This window comes from Plectropomus leopardus, chromosome 7, assembly GCF_026936395.1.
Source record: "Plectropomus leopardus strain MGB_pleo_1.0 chromosome 7, ASM2693639v1, whole genome shotgun sequence".
NCBI classification, from domain to species: Eukaryota; Metazoa; Chordata; class Actinopteri; order Perciformes; family Serranidae; genus Plectropomus; species Plectropomus leopardus.
In genome coordinates this window covers 28,112,478-28,134,424 of record NC_142182.1, presented here as the reverse complement: position 1 = coordinate 28,134,424, position 21,947 = coordinate 28,112,478, and the positions used below count along the sequence as shown (strand labels likewise).

The window sequence follows — 21,947 nt, the reverse complement described above, 5'->3', positions numbered from 1 at the left end:
TGAAGTATTTTCAGCTGTTTTTGGGACATGTCCAATTTTGACTTTTTTGCCATACTACAGCCTTGCTTTTTTTGTCATTTTTTTGACTTCCTCAGAAATGTTGTTTTTGGCCATATTTGCTCGTGTTAATGCTGCGACGTGTCTCAGCACGCTATTTCGTGCTGTTTTGAGGTGTTTTCAGCTGTTTTTGGGACATGTCCAATTTTGACATTTTTGCCATACTATAGCCTTGCTTTTTTTGTCATTTTTTCGACATGCTAAAATATGTTGTTTTTGGCCATATTTGCTCGTGTTAATGCTGCGACGTGTCTCAGCACGCTATTTCGTGCTGTTTTGAGGTGTTTTCAGCTGTTTTTGGGACATGTCCAATTTTGACATTTTTGCCATACTATAGCCTTGCTGTTTTGGTCATTTTTTCAACATGTTAAAATATGTTGGTTTTGGCCATATTTGCACGTTTTAATGCTATGGCATGTACCAGCACGCTAGTTTATGCAGTTTTGACGTGCTTTCAGCCTTTTTGGGGACATGTGAAATTTTGACTTTTTTGCTATACTATAGCCTTGCTTTTTTTGTCATTTTTTTGACTTCCTCAGAAATGTTGTTTTTGGCCATATTTGCTCGTGTTAATGCTGCGACGTGTCTCAGCACGCTATTTCGTGCTGTTTTGAGGTGTTTTCAGCTGTTTTTGGGACATGTCCAATTTTGACATTTTTGCCATACTATAGCCTTGCTTTTTTTGTCATTTTTTCGACATGCTAAAATATGTTGTTTTTGGCCATATTTGCTCGTGTTAATGCTGCGACGTGTCTCAGCACGCTATTTCGTGCTGTTTTGAGGTGTTTTCAGCTGTTTTTGGGACATGTCCAATTTTGACATTTTTGCCATACTATAGCCTTGCTTTTTTTGTCATTTTTTCAACATGTTAAAATATGTTGTTTTTGGCCATATTTGCATGTTTTAATGTTATGGCTTGTTTCAGCACGCTATCTTATGCTGATTTGAAGTATTTTCAGCTGTTTTGGGGATATGTCGAATTTTGACATTTTTGCCATACTATAGCCTTGTTTTTTTTTGTCATTCTTTCAACACGCTAAAATATGTTGTTTTTTGCCATATTAGCACGTTTTAATGTGACGACGTGTCTAGGCACTGTATTTCGTGCTGATTTGAAGCATTTTCAGCTGTTTTTGGGACATGTCAAATTTTGACATTTTTGCTTTGCTTTGGCTTGTCTTGGCAGCTAATTTTATTTGTTTTTCAGCTTTTTTGGGAAATGTACTGCCATTTTTGTTATATTATAGCCTTGCTTTTTGTGTCATTTTTTCAAGACACATATGTAGTTTTTTGCAACATTTTATGCCAATGCGTGTCTTGGCACGCTATTGTTTGTGGTTTTCAGCTGTTTTAAGCTTTTTTGAGAATTGTAATTTTTTGCCATTTTTTGCCATACTATAGCCTTGCTTTTTAGGTCATTTTTTCAACATGCCATATTATGGTGTTTTTGGCTGTTTTTGCAACATTCTATGCTATGGTGTGTCCTGGCACGCTATTTTCAACGGTTTTCAGTTCTTTTCAGCTGTTTTTGGGACACATCTGTTTTTGACATTTCTCATACTACAATATTGCTGTTTGGGTTAATTTTTTTTGATATGCCATATTATGGAGGTTTTTTTTTAATGTTTTTGCAACATTTTATGCTATGACGTGTTTCGGCATTTTGGGCATTTTTGGTCATTTTTGATGACATGCTACTACTTTGATGTTTTAGGTATTTTGGACAACATACTATAGTATGACTTTTTCCTGATATTTTGGAGGACACACTTATGTTTGACTTTTTCATGATATTTTGGAAGACATACTATACTATGGGTTATTTTAGGTATTTCTCATGACATACTATGCTATGACTTTTTGGTGTTCTTCATGCCCAGCTTGCTCAAGAGCATTACAAAGAACTTAGGCTCACACTAACCATTTAAAGTGAATATACATTTATTGTAGGTCCAACAGCAAAAGCAAGCCAATGTGTAGGTCAATAGTCAGTTTGAGCTGTGGGTGTTGCTTGTGGGTGGCTTTTGTGTGGGTGCTAACTGAAACCATAAAGAAACAAACAGGTCAACAAACAAACCAAACAAAGCCATTTTGGGTGCCTAAGAGGCACCAGCCTTCCAGGAGGGAGAGAGGAAGAGCAATCTTGAAAATGGCCAGTCTTAAATAGACTTGTGGCAAGTGAGATGAATCCCAACAATGAGGTGGTAGGAGCTGAGCAGGTAGGGAGATCCTGAAAGAAACAGAACAGGTAAGCCAAATGACACAAGTGTGCCAGGGGCATCACATACCATGGCTTTTTCATGGTGTTTTGAACAACATACTTTAACATCAATTGGGAAAGACATAATGTTTTTAAGTTAACAATAAATTTGAACAAAATGCACAATAAGATGAATAGTTAAAATTTCTTTGGTGATTAAATCTCCGTAGTAACATTGTGTCTTTACAGGTTAGAGATGTCGTCATTATAGTCAGAATATTACCCTCAATGGCGTGTAGACGCTGGAGGTCGAGGTGACGAGATTGTTGGCTGAAGGATAGGGATGATGGGATGAGGATCAGGACTAAAAAGTGGATGAGCTGAAGACTGGAGGTGAATGGGGAGGAGGAGGTTTGCATCCGGTTGTCCTGAAAAGACAAAAGACAGCAGCAGAGGAAAATGGTTTGATATTTGACAGTAAAGCTGTGATTGTTTTAGGGAGATTGTGGCAAACTCTGGTTGGATCATTTTCAGGTCACATCCATCGTGAGCTGATATGAGTGAGTGAGTGTCCGAACTGCCTCTAAGCGTCAGGACTTATTTTATTTTGGACAACATACTATCCATGACTTTTCCGTGTAGTTCTGGACAGTGTATTGTACTATGACTTAATTTGTACAGTTTAGGACAACGTACTTTACTATGCCTTTTTTTCATGCCGTTTTGACGACATACTATTGGATGACTTTTTCATTTTGGATGACATACTTTATCATGACTTTTTGTGCTGTTTTATGTTTGTCTGGATGACATACAATACTATGATTTTTTCATGCTGTTGTGGGTGACATCCTTCACCATGACTTTTTATGGTATTTGGACTACATGTTGTTATGACTTTTTCATCATTTTTTGGACAAAATTGTAAACTGTGACATTTTTAAGGTGATCTGGACAACGTGCTTTACTGTGACTTGATTTGGGACTGCTGTGGCTAAGAGTGGGTCATCCTCTAATCGGAAGGTCAGCAGTTCAATCCCCGGCTCCTCCGGGCACAAAGGTCAAAGTATCCTTAGGCAAGATACTGAGCCCCAAATTGTTCCAGATTTTGTGCCATCAGAGTGTGCATGCATATAAATGGTTACTACCTATTAAATGGCAGCTTGTACGGTACCCTCGGCCACAACTGTGTGAATGTGTGTGTGTGTGTGTGTGTGTGTGTGTGTGTGTGTGTGTGAATTTGTGAATGTGATATGTGCTGTGAAAGCGCTTTGAAGGGTCAAAAAGACTAGAAAAAGCGCTATACAAGTACAGTCCATTTCCCATTTACTTTTATTATAATATTTTGGATAAAAAGCTTCACCATGACGTTTTGATTGCATTTTAAGAAACATCCTGTACTATGACTCTTCTGTGCTATTTTGAATGGTATGCTATGCAGTGACTTCCTTTTTTTGTCTTCTTTATTTTGCTGTTAAGGACATTATAATATCCATTACTTTTTTTTAAAATAATACTTAGGTCAACATACTATACTATGATGTTTTTAAGTCTTTTATACTCATGTTTCAGTTTTGTGGCCTGTTCTGCAAATCTTTTAACTTTGTAGCTCCAGTGCTGTGTGCAAAAAGTTTATGTACAACCCTCCTATTTATTTATTTTTTTTATCATCATGTTGTGCAGCTGTACACTTTCAAAGAGCGAAAAAAAATCTCTTTGCATTTTAGTCTGATCACATTCTGTTTTTTGTCCATATCGCCCAGCCCTATCTATATTGTTCTGACTGCGTGAGTATCCTGTCATCAACCAACATCAGAATAAATGCCAAGACAGAAACAAGCAAACAAAAATGCTTTCATCCTTTTTGGGACCCAAAGTCCTTTTAGAACACCTGACACTAATAATCAAGCTGTGAGGTGCATGTTAGCAAAAATAAATGTATCTCCCACTTGTTGGAAGCTTTGAAATACTGTTCTCCATTCTGCTCAACTTTCTCTCCACTTCGTTTGAAGTTGACTCGGACCCTGTAAGGTGTTTGCTTTGAGAGCTGAGCAGAATATAAATCACCTTGGTCCATAGCTCCTGGCAGAATTGTTAAGTGTTCGCTCTGCAAAAAAGTAGAGCTTAAAGGAGCGTGCTGCATTTAGATGAGGTGGCTGAATGTCACTGTATACAGGATGTGTTAGAGGAGGTGTTACTCTGATCATGCATAAGTAGTGAGAACACAACATGGAGTTAAGAACAATGCAAGGTCGTTTTGCAACAAATTTAAATTCCTAACTTTGTGGCATTTGATGAATGGCCACATTGTTTTTTACTCTCTGTTGCTAGTTAGGTTTATTTCCTTCTGCTTCCATTGTCTCACAGTATAATGGTTAAGTAATGCAGAGGAACAAGAGCACAAGCAGTACATTTTCTTTGTTCCATCTATACTACACTAGTATTCTCTTCAGGTGCACTGGGAGCTGAAGTCCATCCCAGCATACATAGGGCAAAATGGCAGAGCCCATCCTGAACAGGGCCAACAGACACACAAATTCACACAAGAGGGAAATTCATTTTTCAGTCTATCTTCGCCCTCTTTGAATATCTTTCCTCCAGAGAAGGGATGTCAATTATGTTTAAGGTAGCTTTCGATAGTACAACACTCATTAACAGGCAACTGACCAGTTCATTTTAAAGAAAAAAAACAACAAACTGCAAAATGATGTGAAGACACACAAAGTGCTTTCAATTAAGGGGTGGTGAAATTTGAATGTTTTGTAAGGTAAATGGCCTACTGTTCATTATGTTTTCTGTGGGCTTTGCTGATGGACAGACACCCAGCTGGGTCAACATGTGAAAACAGAGTGCCCACTGTCCAGTCTACTAGCATGAAAGCTAGGTAGCGACGCAGCTCATTTGGCAATTACTGCTGGAAACATCGTCCTTACTGCAGAAACAAGCAGGTTTTTTTGAGCCACTAAACCCCATTAGCACTGTTAACTATATTAGCACCACTAGCCAGGCTGACACTGATAAATGTGTTAACAAGGACTACATGGGTAACAATGCTAAAGGAGTTTTGCAGCTCAAAACTAAGAAACTTACTCACTGAGGCAACCTGGGTGGAGACTGGAGGATGGACACAGTGTTTCTACAGCAAAGCTGTTTGGTTGGGACGGCATTACCAGCAGAAACTGTAGAAGGAACAGTGCCGCTAGCTAATTTGCACCCACTAGACCAATGACTGTATTTAAAGAAGAACCAGACCCGCATGGTGCCCAGTGCAGGAAACAAAGGAGAGGCAAAGTAAACCTATAGATTGACACGAATAACCAGTAAAAAATATTCTCAGCAGCTAACCAATTAACGATTGACTGCTGACATCTCTACTCAGGGTCAGTTTTCTTCCCTCCTCTCCCCCCCCAAAACAGTAAGAAAACCACATAGAAAAGGCCAAGGCTGAGACCTGAACCCTAAACCTTCAACAATCTCCCCATAACCGCAGAAAAATTACCTCACATTTCCTATTTTCCTCCATTCCTGTCTAGTGACCTTCCTTCCAGTTTATTGAGTGTTCCTCCATGTAGGAGGGGACTATCATGAAGATAGAGTGCCTGAGCACCTCACCATCTCCAGAAACCCCGCCTGTTAGGAGAGAGTGAAACGAATGGCCCCAGACACCGATTGATTGGCCGATGAAAGAGTGTCCTGCCCCCTTGTTCACTGGCATTAGTTACAGGAGGAGCAGGTGAATCGTGCATTGAGGCTGAGTTACAAGCTGTGAATGACAGGCTTGTGAGAGGCTTGTGCTACATTAACCTGCCAGAATAAACCAACTAACAACAATAAAATGGAGGCCTTAAATGATAAAAAAGGTGATGCTCAGGGTTAAAATGGCTTTGGCAACTCACAAGGCAGCTGCAGGGAGGCCATCTGAAATCTTCTGATGCTGGCATACCTATTGTGTGTTTCTCACATTATTAATAACAGTCTACACATGTCCACCTGGGTGATGTCTATGTAATGAGTTAAAACATTTTCAGACGCTTCTTGATTTTGTTGAATGAAGATTTAAAGTGTTTTGGAGGCATTATTTTGTTTTCTCTTTCTTCACAGATCAGTCCAAACAGCATTGCTGCTAGAGATGGACGCATTCGAGAGGGGGATCGCATTTTACAGGTACAATAGGACACACTCTCTCACCGGCCCCCAGTACACCAGCTCTCATTAGATTCACCATAAAAACCTGCTTTTATTTTGTCACACTCAACCACTGTCTCCCTGCACGAGAGCCCATTCATTTTTAATGGCAGCACATTAAAGGGGGAACTCTCCCCCGCTGTGACTGTTAGAGGGGTAGAAATGCCCCCCTGGCTGTTTTAGTTACCGACTCAGCACCAACAGGGGTTTTTAAGAGTTCTGGTTCAGGATGGCGCTGTGCTGCAGCTCACTACCTCCTATGGGATAGCTGAGAGGCTATGACTGTTATTAGCCCCAAGCTTCATCTTCGGGGCTGAGATGCAGAGGAACTCTGCTCCCGACGAGGAGCAGCAGTTGTTAAGGCTGAGGGCTCCATAGTGTTGCCTCTGTGGGTCAGATGGGCCATTACTGTTTTTGTTTATACAAGTAATAGCTCCTAATTGTAATGTCAAGTATACTATCACCGTATTAAATTGTTGTATGGCAAACAATTGCCTACTCATATACATATATCATACATCTGTATTAAATAGATAGAGAAACATTTAGCATTTACTTGGAGCTGTGTGTTTAGCCACTTGATGAAAATAAGTCTAATGTTTACTGTTTTTGAGGTTCGGTTTTGGTCACCGCCTGAAGGAATAATAGGCCTCTTTAGCTTAATAGATGTTACCTACCTTTCGATTTTACTGGAAACAGTTGCCTGCTGCTGCTGGAAACACGGATGATGAGAGTGGAGTTCGCAGGTCCAGATAACCTAAACAATGAGCAAAAAGAGACTCAGTAGAGCTAGGGTCATGGCAAGAATTTGGCAATAGGATACAGATCACAACATGGTTATGGTTCATTATATTGCAGTAATGTAACCAGGGCACCATACACAAGTGTATCAGTACTTTTTTACAACCAAAAGTAGAGCTAGGGGGAACAGTAGAGTTGGGTGTTGATTATCTGTTGGTTCATCACAATAAAACAATTTCTTTCAGACTACACATTTAGCTGCAGATTAGCAATTGAAAGTAGTGCACTGGGACAGGCAGGTACAAATTTAGCACCACCCATGCTTGTAAAATATGCAAGTGGCTGGTAGATTTGCTTCAGTCAGCAGCCAAAAAACAATAGTATTCTATTGAGATGTTGGTAAAATTTGAACATTTACTAGCCATTTGGCTGGTGGACAAAAAAAGTTAATTGTGCACCTTGGGGATAGGTTATCTTGATACCACAAAATGTAATGTGAACTATTTAAGTGAAGTGAAGGTTTATAAATTGAGAAACACAGCAGTTCAGTTTTCACTCAGAAAATGTCTTTTAATCAGTACAATAGAACATTATGAGAGGGGAAATGGGAATAAAGTCACAGGAGAAGTAAATAGTCTGCGCAAGTGATTATTTGATGCGTGGGGTGCATAAGCACTGTTTCTAATTGTCTACCGGTGTCTACCATGTGTTGTGTGACTGATTTGAGCCAGGAGAGGGAGTGTGTGTGAGTGTGTGTGTGTGTGTGTGTGTGTGTGTGTGTATATGTTTGTGAGGCAGACCAGTACTCTGGCACTATTATCCACCAGTGACAGGGCCATTACTCTGCCTGCAAAAAGATGGACGCCCCCTGTCAGTGGCCAGTTAATTGTATGGCTAGATGCATGTGCGCTGCCGGATACCTTGGTGAACACAACAGCTCCGTTGGCCCATGGCCACTGTCCCATTCATAATCACTGCTGGATCCTGCTTCATATTAAAGAGCATCACAGAGTGTTTACAATTTCCCCGGGAAAAAAAAGGCATTATTGTGCAGTTCCACTTTTATTGTGGTACTTAGTTTTTCTTAAGGGCTTTTGTATTGGAGAAAATGAAGTAGGCCTGTGTGTGTGTGTGTGTGTGTGTGTGTGTGTGTGTGTGTGTGTGTGCGTGCGTGTAGGTGCCTGTGTTCAAATATTTTAGTTGCGTAAACAATACATGTTTGCTTGCTTGCGTCTGACTTAATAGTAAGTGTACAAATCATGTTTGTATGTTATCTTCAGATTAATGGCCAAGATGTACAAGACAGAGAGGAAGCAATGGCTGCACTCTCCAGTGATGAGAGCAGGAACATCGTACTGCTGGTTGCCAGACCTGAGATGCAGGTTAGTAATTACCACACCGTTACCTCACACTGACACACTGTATTTTTCAACCACTGACTAAAACACCTACTGTGGGCCTTACGTGGGTAAAGGAAGCATGCATTTCACAGATTACAGCCCTGAGGGTTTGTCATTTACATTAGATTTGTTCAGAGTAAACCTCAGCAGCCTGGGGTAGCCAACCCTCACAACCGCCACAACTACTCCTCGTGGAAGCCACCACTGAGACACCTCATCATGTTTTATTTTTATGTAGCGCCACTGTAATTGACTTCCAACGGTAAGCCATAAAAGCTAATGGCATGCTAATGTGGAGTGAGTTCAGGCCCAAGGCCGATGGCAAATAAGTGAAAGGACTCTGCCGCAGTGCAGATGAGCCAGGAGCAATGGTAGACTCTTTGTAATTAAATGTGTCTCTCAGTACTAAATCTGAAGTCCTCAGATATGGATCCCATTTGGTTCACATAGAGCAGACAAACAGATGATGGATGGTGTGGATCAAATAGGTCAGAGGTGGCCCTCTTTTGTCCATTTTATTGTATTAGCCTGATTTTAAGGTTATAATGCATGTTTTAAAGATGAGGGGTGGTGTTGTGTTGGCCAAGAAAGAGGGAATTGCATATCTGTCAAACACCACATCATATCAGTGCTTGCAGTGTCTTATTTCAAAATCACATTGAGTGTTTTTTTCCAAGAAAATCCTATTTGGTCACCCATTTGGAACACCCAACTATTTGTTTCTGAGACACCGTGTCGCCACAAGCTTTAGCCCTTGACAAATAACACTCACCCTTCTCTCTCTCTCTCCGTATGCTTTCCTTCCTTATTCACCCTTAGCTGGAGGAGGCCTGGCTGGATGATGAGCACAGTGAATTCCTGGAGCAGTTGAAGATGGAAATGTTGGAGGAGCAGCAGAGGGAGGAGATGGAATTGGCTGCCTTACAGGAGGAACAGGAGAATGAGCAGGTCAGACAGCAGCAAAACATGCTTTGCGTAACTGGATTAACAAGTCAATAACAAAGCTTTGTTATTAGGATTTAAGAAACTCTGAAAAGCTTGTTTCTTTTTATTTGCTCAATGGGAATAAAACTCCTAAAAGCTAGTGAGTCAGAAAGCAGTAGATTTAAGTTAACTTTCCTTCTGTCAGGCTGTAGTACCCAGTGTGTTATGAATATCATAACATCAGACTCACCAATAATCTCTCTGACAGTATTAAGTCATTATTCACAGTCAATATTAACCTGTTTCTTGAAATAACTACAGAACAAACTGCCGGCAGAGAAGGAAACTCTTCATTAACTTTCTTTTCAAAACACTAAAAACAAGCTTTGCCCTTTGAAATATGAATATGAAATATTGATTATGAATATTAATGGAAGGGGACCATTAAACTATTTAAATTCCAAAAATTAGTAATCATAATTTAAAATTCTGTTTTGTTGAGAGGATAGCATGCTACAAAAATCCATATAAATGGGTATAAATAACTTCAAAGGCATGGCAGAGAGAAAACAATCCCTGAAGTAACAGAGCTGCATAACAGTTATGCACAATCCTTGAGGAGAATGCAGAACAGGGTTGCACTTCTTGAACTTTCAAATGCTGTAGCTCTCATAACTTTTCATTGTTTTGTGTCCTCATTTTATTAAAGAGCAAAGAAGCTTGTTTCTGCTAGTGTGATGGAAAAAAAAGATCCTGCAAGTCATTAATATGACTTTGTATCTTAAAATAATGAAGCCATCTCCAAATAATGACAAAGCATTTCAAAATAGTGTCTTAGTATCTCATAAACGTGTGAAAATAATATGAGGCTTTCCTAAACTACTGACTTAAAATAATGCATAGCTTGACTCTATACAAATTCTGACTTAGTATATTGATATTATGACTCTGGATCATTTTTAATATAATGACTTGGTGTCTTAAACTCATAAGAAACTTTTCTAAACAACGCAGTATCTACAAGCAATTACTTAAAATCTCAGAAATAATTAACTCATTATCTCAAAACAATGGCATAGCATATAAATAAAGCATAAGACTCTCCTTTAAAATGGCTTGGGAACTACAAGTAATGACTGAGTATCTTAAAATGACTTAATATCAACATGAAAAGCTCTTTCAAAATCCTAACCTAAAATAACAAGAAGCTTTCTTAAAACAAGTCTGTATTTTCAAGAAATGATTGAATGAAAATGACTTAGTGTCTCAAAATCATTAGTTTTTCAGAATGACTTAGTTTCTACAAGTTATGACTTAACATCTTAGGTAAAAAATTAGTATCTCAAATAAAGGACAATGTGTCTTACATTGAGAAGCGCTCTCAAAATAATGACCTAGTGTCTCACAATAATAAGATGCTTACCCAAGATAATGGCTAAGCATATTGAAACCATGAGAAGCTTTCTCAAAATGACTCAGTATCTACAAGTGATGATTTAATATCTCATAATAATGAAAAGCTCTTTAAATTATGACTTTATATGACTTGGGGCTTTCTCAAAATGAGTCAGTATTTACAAGAAATGACTCAGTATCTCAAAATAATGAGAAGCTTTCTCAAGATAACAGCTTAGCATATCAAAACGACTCAGTATCTCCAAGTACTGACTTTGTATCTCAATAAAGACTTAGTTTCTTACATTAAGCTTTCTTAAAGTGAGATGAGCTGTCTCAAATCAATGACAAGCTCTGAAAACTATGACTTAGTATGACTTAGGAGCTTTCTCAAAATAATTCATTATTTACAAGAAATGACTTAGCATCAATTAATTACATTACACTTTCTCAAGATACTCAGTATTCAGAAGACATAGCTTTTCAACATAAAGACTTAGTAATTAAAATGACCCTGTATCATAAAATATAGACATTTCTCAAAACAATGACTTCATATCTGAAACTCACAAGAAGCTTTCTCGAGATGACCCAGTCTCTCAATATAATTAAAGGCTCTCTTAAAATAATGACATAGGATCTGAATGCAATGACTGTTTTTACACATTATGACTTTGTATTTTAATGTATTGGCTTAGCATCCTGAAAAACTAGAAGCTTTCTCAAATGATTAAGTATCTACAAGTAATCATAGTTTCAGAAAATAATGACATAACATCTGAAAACGATGTAGTAACGTAAAATAATGAGAAGTGTTTTCAGATAATGGTTAGCATATCAAAGCATAAGATTTGTCCAAAACATGACTCAGTATCTACAATTGATGACTTCGTATTTCAAAGATGAGAACTTAGTATCTCAATTATGTGAAGCATTCTCAGCATGACTCAGCATTTACAAGTGATGATAGTATCTGAAAATCACTTAACACCTCAAAATAACGAATCACTATCTTAACATCTAAAGAAGCTTTCATGGAATAATGACTTTGTATCTGAAAATAATGAGAAGCTATCTGAAAATAATTACTTGGCATCTTGAAAAAATGACTTAGCATCTCAAAATAATGAGAGGCTTTCTCAAGAATAACAAAGCTCCTCATTCTAAAGTAAATGACTTAGTATCCCATAATGATGTAAAGCTTTCTCAACGAAGCATCCACATCGCAAAAACTGCTCAGGAATGGCCCGAGGAATATGACAAAGAGCTCAAAGCATCCACCTGGCCTCAAAAATCCCCAGGTCCCAAAATAATCAAGCTTCTGTGGAACATGCTGGTACCCCACTTCACAACCCAAAAGACTCAAAGGATCCTCTGCCAGTGCCCTGGTGCCAGGCACCACAGGACAACACCAGAGGCCCTGTGTCTAGGCAGCCCCACTGTTGATTGGAAGTAACTCAGGAATTGGCACATCCTGCAAATTTTGATCAGATTGGGATTTTGAGAATTTAGAGGCCAGGTTAAAGCATTGAACTCTTTGTCATGTTCTTCAGGCCATTCCTGATTAACTCTCTTAAATTATTGACTTAATAAGTCATTACTTCGAAATGTTTGCATTATTTTGAGAACGTTTGTCATTGAAAAAACTTACAAGATCTAGTAACGTTCAGAGTTCATTGCCAAATGTAATATTTTTAAATACAACACATATTTGCAAAGTATAGTAAGTATACTTGCAAAAATGAGGTGCCATCAATCTATATGATGATAAAAGTATAGCCTTATGTGAATCATAAAAGAAAGAAGCATATCATAATTCTGCACGCGTTGTGTCATATATCTATACAAAAGTATTTCAGGATTTCTTTTTCATCTTATTCGTTTCAGAGAGTGGACGACGACAGGCCCACCTGTTCCACACTCCCCCATCATAAGGATAGTGTACTGAGTAGAAAAGACAGAATGGAGAGCTCAGAGCATAATGTCTTGGCACACATCCAGAGACGTTTGTCCCAGTGCCTAAGAGACAATCGGGACACACACCATACCACCAGCTCCACACGGCTGGAGGACAAAGAGGATGAGGATGATGATGAGATGGAGGGTGATCGTTTCCAGCAGCTCCTGGAGCTGAAGTGTCAGATACGTAACAGCGGTGAGTACGACCTGTTCTACAGCCGCCGCAGCACTATTGAGTGCAGCATGGGGGAGCAGGGTGGAGTACAGCATGAGCTACGAATGCTCAACGAAGAGCTGCGCAGCATCGAACTTGAATGTCAGAACATCATGCAGGCCCATAACCTTCGTAAGAGCCAGCAGTCTCCCTCCATGGGCCACTCTGCACCCTCATCCAAAAACCAAAGCCCCCATCGAAGTGACCCTACAAAAAGTAAGCTGGCTGACATAAATGAAAGGCTTGAAAAATCAGACAAGGACAGCTCTAGTGCCTACAACACGGCAGAGAGTTCACGGAGCACCCCTCTGGCAATGGACCGCTCCCCAGAGCACTCACTCCAGAGGATGGTTAGTCTCACCAACCAGAGAAACCTCTGCAGTGGCCTTGCCACTGGCCCCTTACTTAGCCCAAGCCCCATCCCAGCATGCCGTGCTTCAGTCCCAGGGAAAAGCAGCAGCCCCGACCACAGCAGCCGTTCTCAATCGAACCAGACAACTCAGGCTGAGGAGGAGAGCAGAGGGAAATTAAAACAACTTGCTTCCCAGATTCCTTACTTCTCTCCATCCCACAGTTCCCAGCAGAGGCAGGTCAACATCCCAGCTCATGCACGCCACTACCAGAGCTACATGCAGCTGATCCAGCAGCGCTCAGCTGTGGAGTATGCTCAGAGCCAGCTCAGCCTGCTCAGTGTCTGCAAAGAGCCTCAGAGGCCCATTAATGAGCCCAAGATGGAGTGGAAGGTCAAGATCCGCAGTGATGGTACACGCTACATCACCAAGAGGCCTGTGAGAGACAAGATCCTGAGGGAGCGAGCCCTAAAGATTAAAGAAGAACGTAGTGGGGGGATGACCACAGATGATGATGCAATGAGTGAAATGAAGATGGGGAGGTACTGGAGTAAAGAGGAGAGAAAGCAACACCTGGTCAGAGCAAAAGAACAGAGGAAAAGACGAGAGTTCATGCAGCGTAGTCGGCTGGAAAGCTTGAAAGAGAACCCTCAGAGCAGTAGTGAGGGTCGCAAGGAAGTCAGCATTATAGAGCTCAGCCAGAAGAAGATGATGAAGAAACGCAACAAAAAGATCCTGGACAACTGGATGACCATCCAGGAGCTGATGACTCATGGTACTAAGGCCCCTGAGGGAGCCAAGGTGCACAACGCCTTCCTATCAGTCACTACTGTATAAAAAAAACACACACATTCTACCCCATGCGGTATAATATACTTGCCTCGTTCAATGTGGCGTTTTTATGAGGACAATAGGAATATTTTTCACACTTTGTAACCCAAAAAGCATTTTGTAAAGAATTTATCAGCGGTATCACAGCATTTTCTTCATGTTTTTCAGTATTGTTTTTCACATCACTCTGCGGGAAAAACATTTTTCTATAAAATTATGACAATATAGTTATTTTATTACTTCACTCTAAACATTTTTATCTTTTCAATTCTATTTTCATATTTATGTTGTAACCATAAAACTAGAAATGGTTGTATGAATATCTTAAGAAAATGATTTCATTTTGTGTATTATGCACACTTGCCAATTGCAACACACAATGAATCAGTGCGTCTTTCATTTGCTTTTTTTTTAGTGCACCTTTCATTAACAGACCCACTTATCCTCTAAAGCTGATATTAATAACTCTTAGTTTTGGCAAGATATAGTTAAAATTATGTTTCAGACTGTTGGTGCAAAAACACTGGCACGAAGTTCCAACTAGTTACCTAACCATACAGATAAATGAGCATTATGATTGCTGAAGTATGTTTCACCAAAAAAAAGTTCAAATAAGGCACACATTTAAGCTTTACAGGGAAATAAATATCTTACATTCCAATCACAGTACTGTATAACCCACTTCTGACAGCAGATTGAGTATAATTACAGCAAGAATGTGATGAACTTGAAATAAATCATATGACCTGGGGGCTATTGCACAAAAGTAGAAGTTAGAAATCCAGGATAGACGGAAAAAGCGAGGCTTGACCTAGTCCAACCAGTGCTTCCTGGCTTAATCCACTGCACGTTTGCCAAGCCGGGATGAGAACGTGCAACTATGTCAAGCCAGGTGTAAGTATTGTGGCTTAAGGAGCGTTCACGGCTGTCATAAGTAGACCACATCACAAATCCTCGTGATGCAGACATGGAGAAAATGCCGGCAGCAGTTTTCAGCAAGTGAGCAGCAGCTTCTTATGGGAAAGTATAGGCAGGTAAAGTATATAATGTGTAAAAAAGGGAAAAATGGGCATTCTAATAAACTGAGAAAAAATAATAAAGATAGCGGACTGACTTAATGCATAAGCAATGAGACACATACATCAGTGTACAGTAAAGAATTGCTGGTAATGCATTGCAGTGGATAATCATATCGTTGTCTGTCCAGGGGTCTTGGGTTCGAGTCCCCATCAAAGCAATTTTTGTCTCTTTAGATTAAAACTTACATTAATTACTCATTACCCTTAACTTCAGCTGCACTGACACGTTGTAATTAACATGCAAGGGGATGCTTCTTATTTTTACAAATCAGCTGGACACTTTGCCTTAAAAGTTAGCAGTGGAAATGAATAATTAATGAAATGTACTATGAAGATTATTTACTAATACGTATAAAGGTAATGAGTATTTATGCCACACAGAGCATCTGTGGGAGGGTGAGAGTCTTATCACTGACTTCATTGAAACCACCTTTGCAACTTAGTTGGTCATTTCTAATCATATCAACAAATGTAATAATAACCTAGTGGTATATATTAAATATTCACTGAACTTCTGACAGTAACATGATCAGGAGGACAGGTGTTATTTTGGACAGGAGTGCTGACTTTAACTGTTTGGCCTTGGTTTAAATCTCCTTTAGTGTGCACGTTACCTTTAACTTTACACTGAAAATGATAATACATTCATTAAAGGCCAACTTTAATGAATTACAGAGTGGAAGTCTATTTTAATGCAGTCTTATAAAAATGAATTTAAATAAAGAGACCAAAAAGACCACGAAAACATATTTATTTATGATCAGAGTGACAGCTGAATGATCAAATCAGCCACCAGGATTAAACAAGTCTTGCTGTTAGCCTGGTCAGGAGCAGGCTAGCTGTACAGAATAAATCTCCATGGTAACTTATGTGCCTCTACTTTCATGCTGCCAAGTCAAGGCTAAATTGGGCCTGGATACCTGGAAAATCCTGGCTTAATCCGCTCTCCTAATTTTGTGCAATAGCCCTCTGAAAGGGAAGCAATCTCTTGTGTTTCATCGCAAACTGCCATATCTGTTTTTGGAGAAAAATTCTCAACATTTCAGATTACTTAACATTGTAAATTGTTAATATGGGAAAATGTTTCGGGTCAACAATTCAAATACCTTTTGCTAGTGTCATTTTAATTATCAGCAATTTTATAAATGCTTCTTTAAAAAAAAAGTTTAATACCTCATGTAATAGTAAAACTCTTCAAATGTTGTTTCTGTGATTTCAAAACTTGAACCACTGTTTTTTTTGTTTGATTGGTTTTTACAAAGCTACAAACAACTAAACAATACTTTAGTAGCTCCCACACTTTGTGGGAACAGGGAATATGTACTATTATACTTCTAAAATAGTTGACATTTTTTTCATCCCATGAATCCAAAATATTCTGATTCATTGCCAGTGCTGCAACTTTCAGTAAAGATGATTTTGTATTTAAATTTTATTTTTGCTTAATATTTTTAATTTTTACTACATATTCAACAACAGATGGACCTGTGCATAGCTTTTACACACCAGTATTTTCACATCTGCCAGATCCACCTTCACTCAGCATAGCCTTAACAGCAAAAACTGAATCAATGATGCATTTGTGTGGCAAACTTATTTCATACACAAAAAGTCTCTGGATATCTCTGTACAACAGAGAGGTATTATTCAGCCTTATTCATACATTGTATAATCTGAGTTTTTAGTAACTGGAAAATATCATAGATATATAGTCGTTCATGAATTATGTTTGCGGTCAAATTAAACGTGTTAGGATGATTGCCACTGAGCAGGACTCAGAACACAACATATTAGATAGTTGAAAAACTAAACTGGTGAAATGAATGGGTTGCCATTCATCAACAGACTTTATAGTACAGTTACGTGTACAGTATACTCATTCCAAATGCCTCATTTTTATCTGAAATATTGTAAATTTGAAATTTTAAACCGATCCCTGTATTGCTTTGAGTCAATGTCAATGGTCTAATTTCAAGTAATGCGTAGTTGGCACATTTGTAGCCGGGTAAAATGTGTGATAATGGTGATCTTTGCAAAAGAAATGATAATAAATTATTGTTTTTTGGTATAACATTGCATCATGTTTCTTTAATTCAGACATTTGTGAAAAAGAGGAAACTCTTCTGCTGATTTGCAGCTGCTGCAAGGGGCCTGGACTGTACAGTAAAACATTCAGTGGGTAAACAACAAACCCTGACCATGAAACTATCAATAAAGTGTTTTGGGGAACTCAGTAAGGTTACAGCATGTAAATGAATTTATGTCTCTCTCAAATTTGTTTAAAATTTGACTTTCTGTGAGGTGGTCACTGTGAGCAGCATGAAAGAGTGCTACAGTAACAATCTGTGCTGTTCTTTTTGTCTGCCGTGATAATGCTAAATTCACGATGGATAAAGGAGAGATGGGGAGGGTGTAAGGAAATAGTATCACCAGACCAAATCAAAAATATGAGTTAGTCTGTTCCTTTTCAATTTCCAAGGGTCGTTATTAAGGCCATGGATCAAAATACTTGTAATGTAGCTCTGAGCAATGAACAACTGTAAAGACTACAGCATGCAGCGATGAGCTGTGATGGTGTAGCATCAATGTTGCCATTTTTGCCATCAGAATTTGGTAATAGTACTTTCACAGAAAGTTACACATAAAGTGCAGCCATGTCGGTTGTTTTTAAAATATGCATTAACAGCGCTCCTCATTACTAAGCTACGGACAGGACAAATTAAAGGGAAAAACCTAAATTCAAGACTGGAAAAACATCAAATGCAGATGCTTCCAGGGCTGAATCTATAAATCTATACTATGCAGTGATACTTGCCATTGTCTGGCTGTACTCAGGTCTCTCTTGCAAAGATCTCAATGAAATTACTTGACTTAACAAGCAAAGTGCAATCAGTCGAGTGCCGATCTCTGCCAGGAGGCCGCATTTAAGTTGCGATGCAGCCGCCTGGGCTGATCACAGCCACTCTACACATTACTTCATCAGTTTTGTAAGATATGATGTAATAATGAGTATTAATGTACAATAACTTAAATAAACCCATAAATCTTTGAACTTTGGCGTTCATAACTGTCAATTGTATTAACTTTGTCTGTAGACTACAACACAAAGTACGATATCACAAGAATAATCACAACAAATTGCCTTGAATTGCCTTTGTCTCTTACATGCGGTATTTATCTGCAGATTCCTCAGCCTTGGCAAGGAGTATTGAAGTTGTTCTGGAGGCTCATGCTGGCCTGCCTCCATACTAAGACACGTCATGTTGGTTCTACCTTTAATTTGTCACCAATCTATAGGTTTATGCTCGCCCTGATGTCTCCAGCACAAAGGTGGAAATGACATCATCACATATTTTGCGTAGATTGGGAACGCTCCGGACGTTGTCAGTCATCGTCTGAGACATGCCGCATATTAGATAAGCAGCTGTGATTGGCCTGCCCCAGGCCAGGCTGGCTGAAAGTCTGTCTGAACTGGAGGGGGACAAGAAGTCTCTGCCAGAGCAAATAAAACATGAGCTCCCATATTCATCTGGTTCCCAGGATAAGGAAATATCTGTCATACTGGAAAAGTTAACAGTGCAAACAACTGCAACAAAAACTACTTCAAGTCACTCTGGAGTAAAGATCAGTCTGGTGAAGTGAAGCTGAATTACTTGTTCACTGAACACACCTTCACCTCAGATATCTCCTGAGGAGTGACTCTCTTTTTTCCGCCCTTCTGTGTTAAGTGATTTAACAGAAGAAGATTTCAATTAAAATCACCTTCCACGTGGATGACTTTGTGTTCATTAAAATGTTCCAACCACTTAATCATTACTATGGCCTTGTCATATGCAGGTGAGCGCTACTGGGATACTGTCATCTCTGTATTATCTTAAGATGTCAGTGTGCTATAGCTGAAATTGGAGTGTCACAGATGCACTACTGCCTGAAGACTGTTCTGTACTTCTGTTTCCATTTAACTGAAAATCTATTCAATTTTAAGAAAGCAGTGAAATATAAAAAGGAACAGAGTCTTCCTGATATTATACTTGTGCTTTTGAGTAGATATTGTTCTGAGTTACTCATAAGCATTCTGTCTATGTTGTTGTTGCCAAGCCTTTATTTCACGGGTTGGTTTTCTTTTAATATTTTCATATTTCCAAACACTTTATGTGTTCAAACTGGCCTGTAAAAAAACTCTGTCCAACTCCTTTCAAGACAAAAAGGCCATTGTTCAGGCTGTGAGTAACAATAAACGCACTTCCTGCTGGCAAACTCTACTTCATTTACATACAATGCTGTTTTATAACGCCAAGGTATCACATTTAGTGTGATTGTAAGGTTTTACTCTCTCTCTATGTCAGCGTCTTCCATTTCCATTATAGACCTTGGCACTTAAAAGCATCGCCATTTACATGGAGACCAAACATTAACATCCAAGTTCGTGTTGAAAAGTTGACTCCTGCCTTCCCCTGAGCCCATTTGCTCTCCTCTCATTTGTTAATTTGCTCACTCTGTATAGAAGGGAGACCATTTAAATGCCAATGAAAAGCAAAAGAAGAAAAAGCGGTGCGAGTTGTACCAACCAAAGCCAGAACTGGCCCGAGTGCTCACTAACTAATTAAGTTCATCCCTGAGCCCCTGAAAGACCCAGTCAGGTGTAATTAAAGTCGAGCCTGTGACAGCCATGGCATTTGTCAGAGCTACCCAGCAGTTCAAATACCAGCACTGACAGAAATGTCAAACAGATAGCAGTGGCTCATCTCCTCTTCAGTGCTCCACTCACACAAACACGAGCAGCCATCGCCTTTATTATGAATGTTTGCCGATAACCTTTAGGATTCCCTGAACAGCAAAAACTACAAATTCTCTCCCATTATTCATCCACGGAGGCCCGTATTTATTGACATACAGATCCACTTGACATGTGATGGTGAAATCTACTTCATTGCACCTCCTCTCCCTCCTAATCTCAGAGGCTTGTAACAAACTGGTAATTGCCTCGGATCATGCGTCTCTTGATGTCACTTTAGAAATTGATGGCAGCTTTGATCTTTGATATCATAACCGCTGTGTTGTGATAATTGGTCCTATCATGCCAGATGTAGCGGTGTGTATGCGGGTGATATGGACAGACTGCTACTGCTGAGCCAGCTGTTCTGAATTTATATGCCTTAATCAAGCAGAAGACAATGGGGAGTCTGTTGATAGAGGATTATGGGGCATGGAATCACTTAACATCTCCTCCAAAAGTCACTACACTTTATCCTCAAGGGGATGGTGATGTCTGTACAAAAGCGCATGGCAATCCATCCAGTGGATAAGATATTTCAGTCAGGACAAAAGTGGAGAATGTGGAAGTGGAAATTAACGTCCGCCAAGTGTCAAATATGGGTAGATTTTCCATTTGGTAAGTAAATCTCAGAAGGCTATCCGCAACACTGTTGGGTAAATGTTTGATCCAAAGCAGTAGTCATGTATTAAACTATGCTGAAAGTCTGCTGTGTTTTGATGTTAGGGTTGTACTGCTCTGCTGCTCCTAAGCTGTCTGTGTCACACACACACACACACACACACACACACACACACACACACACACACACACACACACACACACACACACACACACACACCTGCACCAGTGCGGCTAAACCTGACCATCTTGAGAGCTCCTAGTTCTGTGGCACTGTGTACTGTACAGGACATGAGCTGATCCACTAAACTATTACTTGCTGCAGGTCCACTGCTAGCTAATGTTGTCCGCATACTTACAAAGGTTATTAAATATAAAGACAGAAGCCCTATAGTTTGATCCAAGACCCACATTTGCATTGCTCGACTTCTTCTATTCTTACCTTTCACAATAAAAGCTTAATTTTCCTTTAGGGAAATGGTTTTCAGTTTACAAAAATAAACAGTAGGTCTGCATCGCTGCAAAATTTAGTTACATTTCTGGGGAGGTGCACATCAGGCTACGGCTTAAGGGCTATGGCGTAGGGTGGGTGTCTATGCAGAAACAACGGCATTGATTCAATGCAGAAGTATAAAACCCAGTTAACCAACAGACCATCTGCCATCCATACAGTCATGGCTTAAAAGAACAGTGTTTAAAACTGCTGCTGTGTTTGTCTGACCTTTGGACTAAATGTTAGACACAGTAAAAATGGACAGTGGTGACATTTTTGCTCAGATATTCTTTCTTTACATGTAGTACGAACTGAAGAAAAGCAGAAAGCAGTGGTGTGTTAATCACTTCAGACTACACTAAGTTGCCTCATATTGCAATACTTGAAAAGATTCACGAATGCCCGCGGTGGTTGGCATTGCAGAAAAACTCATGCAAACACTTTGAGGGCCTCTGCAATTTCAGTTATGCTGAAACAAACAAGTTTGCTGCTTCACATTCAGTTCCCTCTTCATTTCCAGCATCACAACACCACGCAGCAAACCTGGTTCACAGCCAAGTGTTTACAGCCAACTGTGAATGTAACACACAACTTACACAAGTTAATAGTTTTAAGAATTACTTTAAAAGTCTAATCTTGTGTCGTCTCACCATTTGCTTCATCACAGCTCTGTGTATTCAAACTCTCTGCTGGATATGTTTGTGTGTCATTACTGGCAGAGATC

At 39.4% G+C, this 21,947-nt stretch overlaps 1 protein-coding gene and 1 long non-coding RNA gene across 3 annotated transcripts in view; one reads left to right on the top strand and one right to left on the bottom strand.

The window, feature by feature from the left end:
• Positions 1 to 17,406, top strand: part of LOC121950257 (PDZ domain-containing RING finger protein 4) — a 198,645-nt gene extending 181,239 nt beyond the window's left edge. For both annotated transcript variants that reach the window (XM_042496201.2, XM_042496202.2), the window contains 4 exons: positions 6,359 to 6,421; positions 8,464 to 8,565; positions 9,403 to 9,531; positions 12,790 to 17,406. In XM_042496201.2, coding sequence (XP_042352135.2) covers positions 6,359 to 6,421; positions 8,464 to 8,565; positions 9,403 to 9,531; positions 12,790 to 14,262 — 1,767 coding nt within the window. In that variant the 3' untranslated portion in view covers positions 14,263 to 17,406. The remainder of the gene's footprint in view (positions 1 to 6,358; positions 6,422 to 8,463; positions 8,566 to 9,402; positions 9,532 to 12,789) is intronic.
• LOC148189213 (uncharacterized) overlaps positions 9,370 to 21,947 on the bottom strand; it is a 34,590-nt gene continuing 22,012 nt past the window's right edge. The window contains exon 3 of the long non-coding RNA XR_015777047.1: positions 9,370 to 9,503. This is a non-coding gene — a long non-coding RNA (uncharacterized LOC148189213). The remainder of the gene's footprint in view (positions 9,504 to 21,947) is intronic.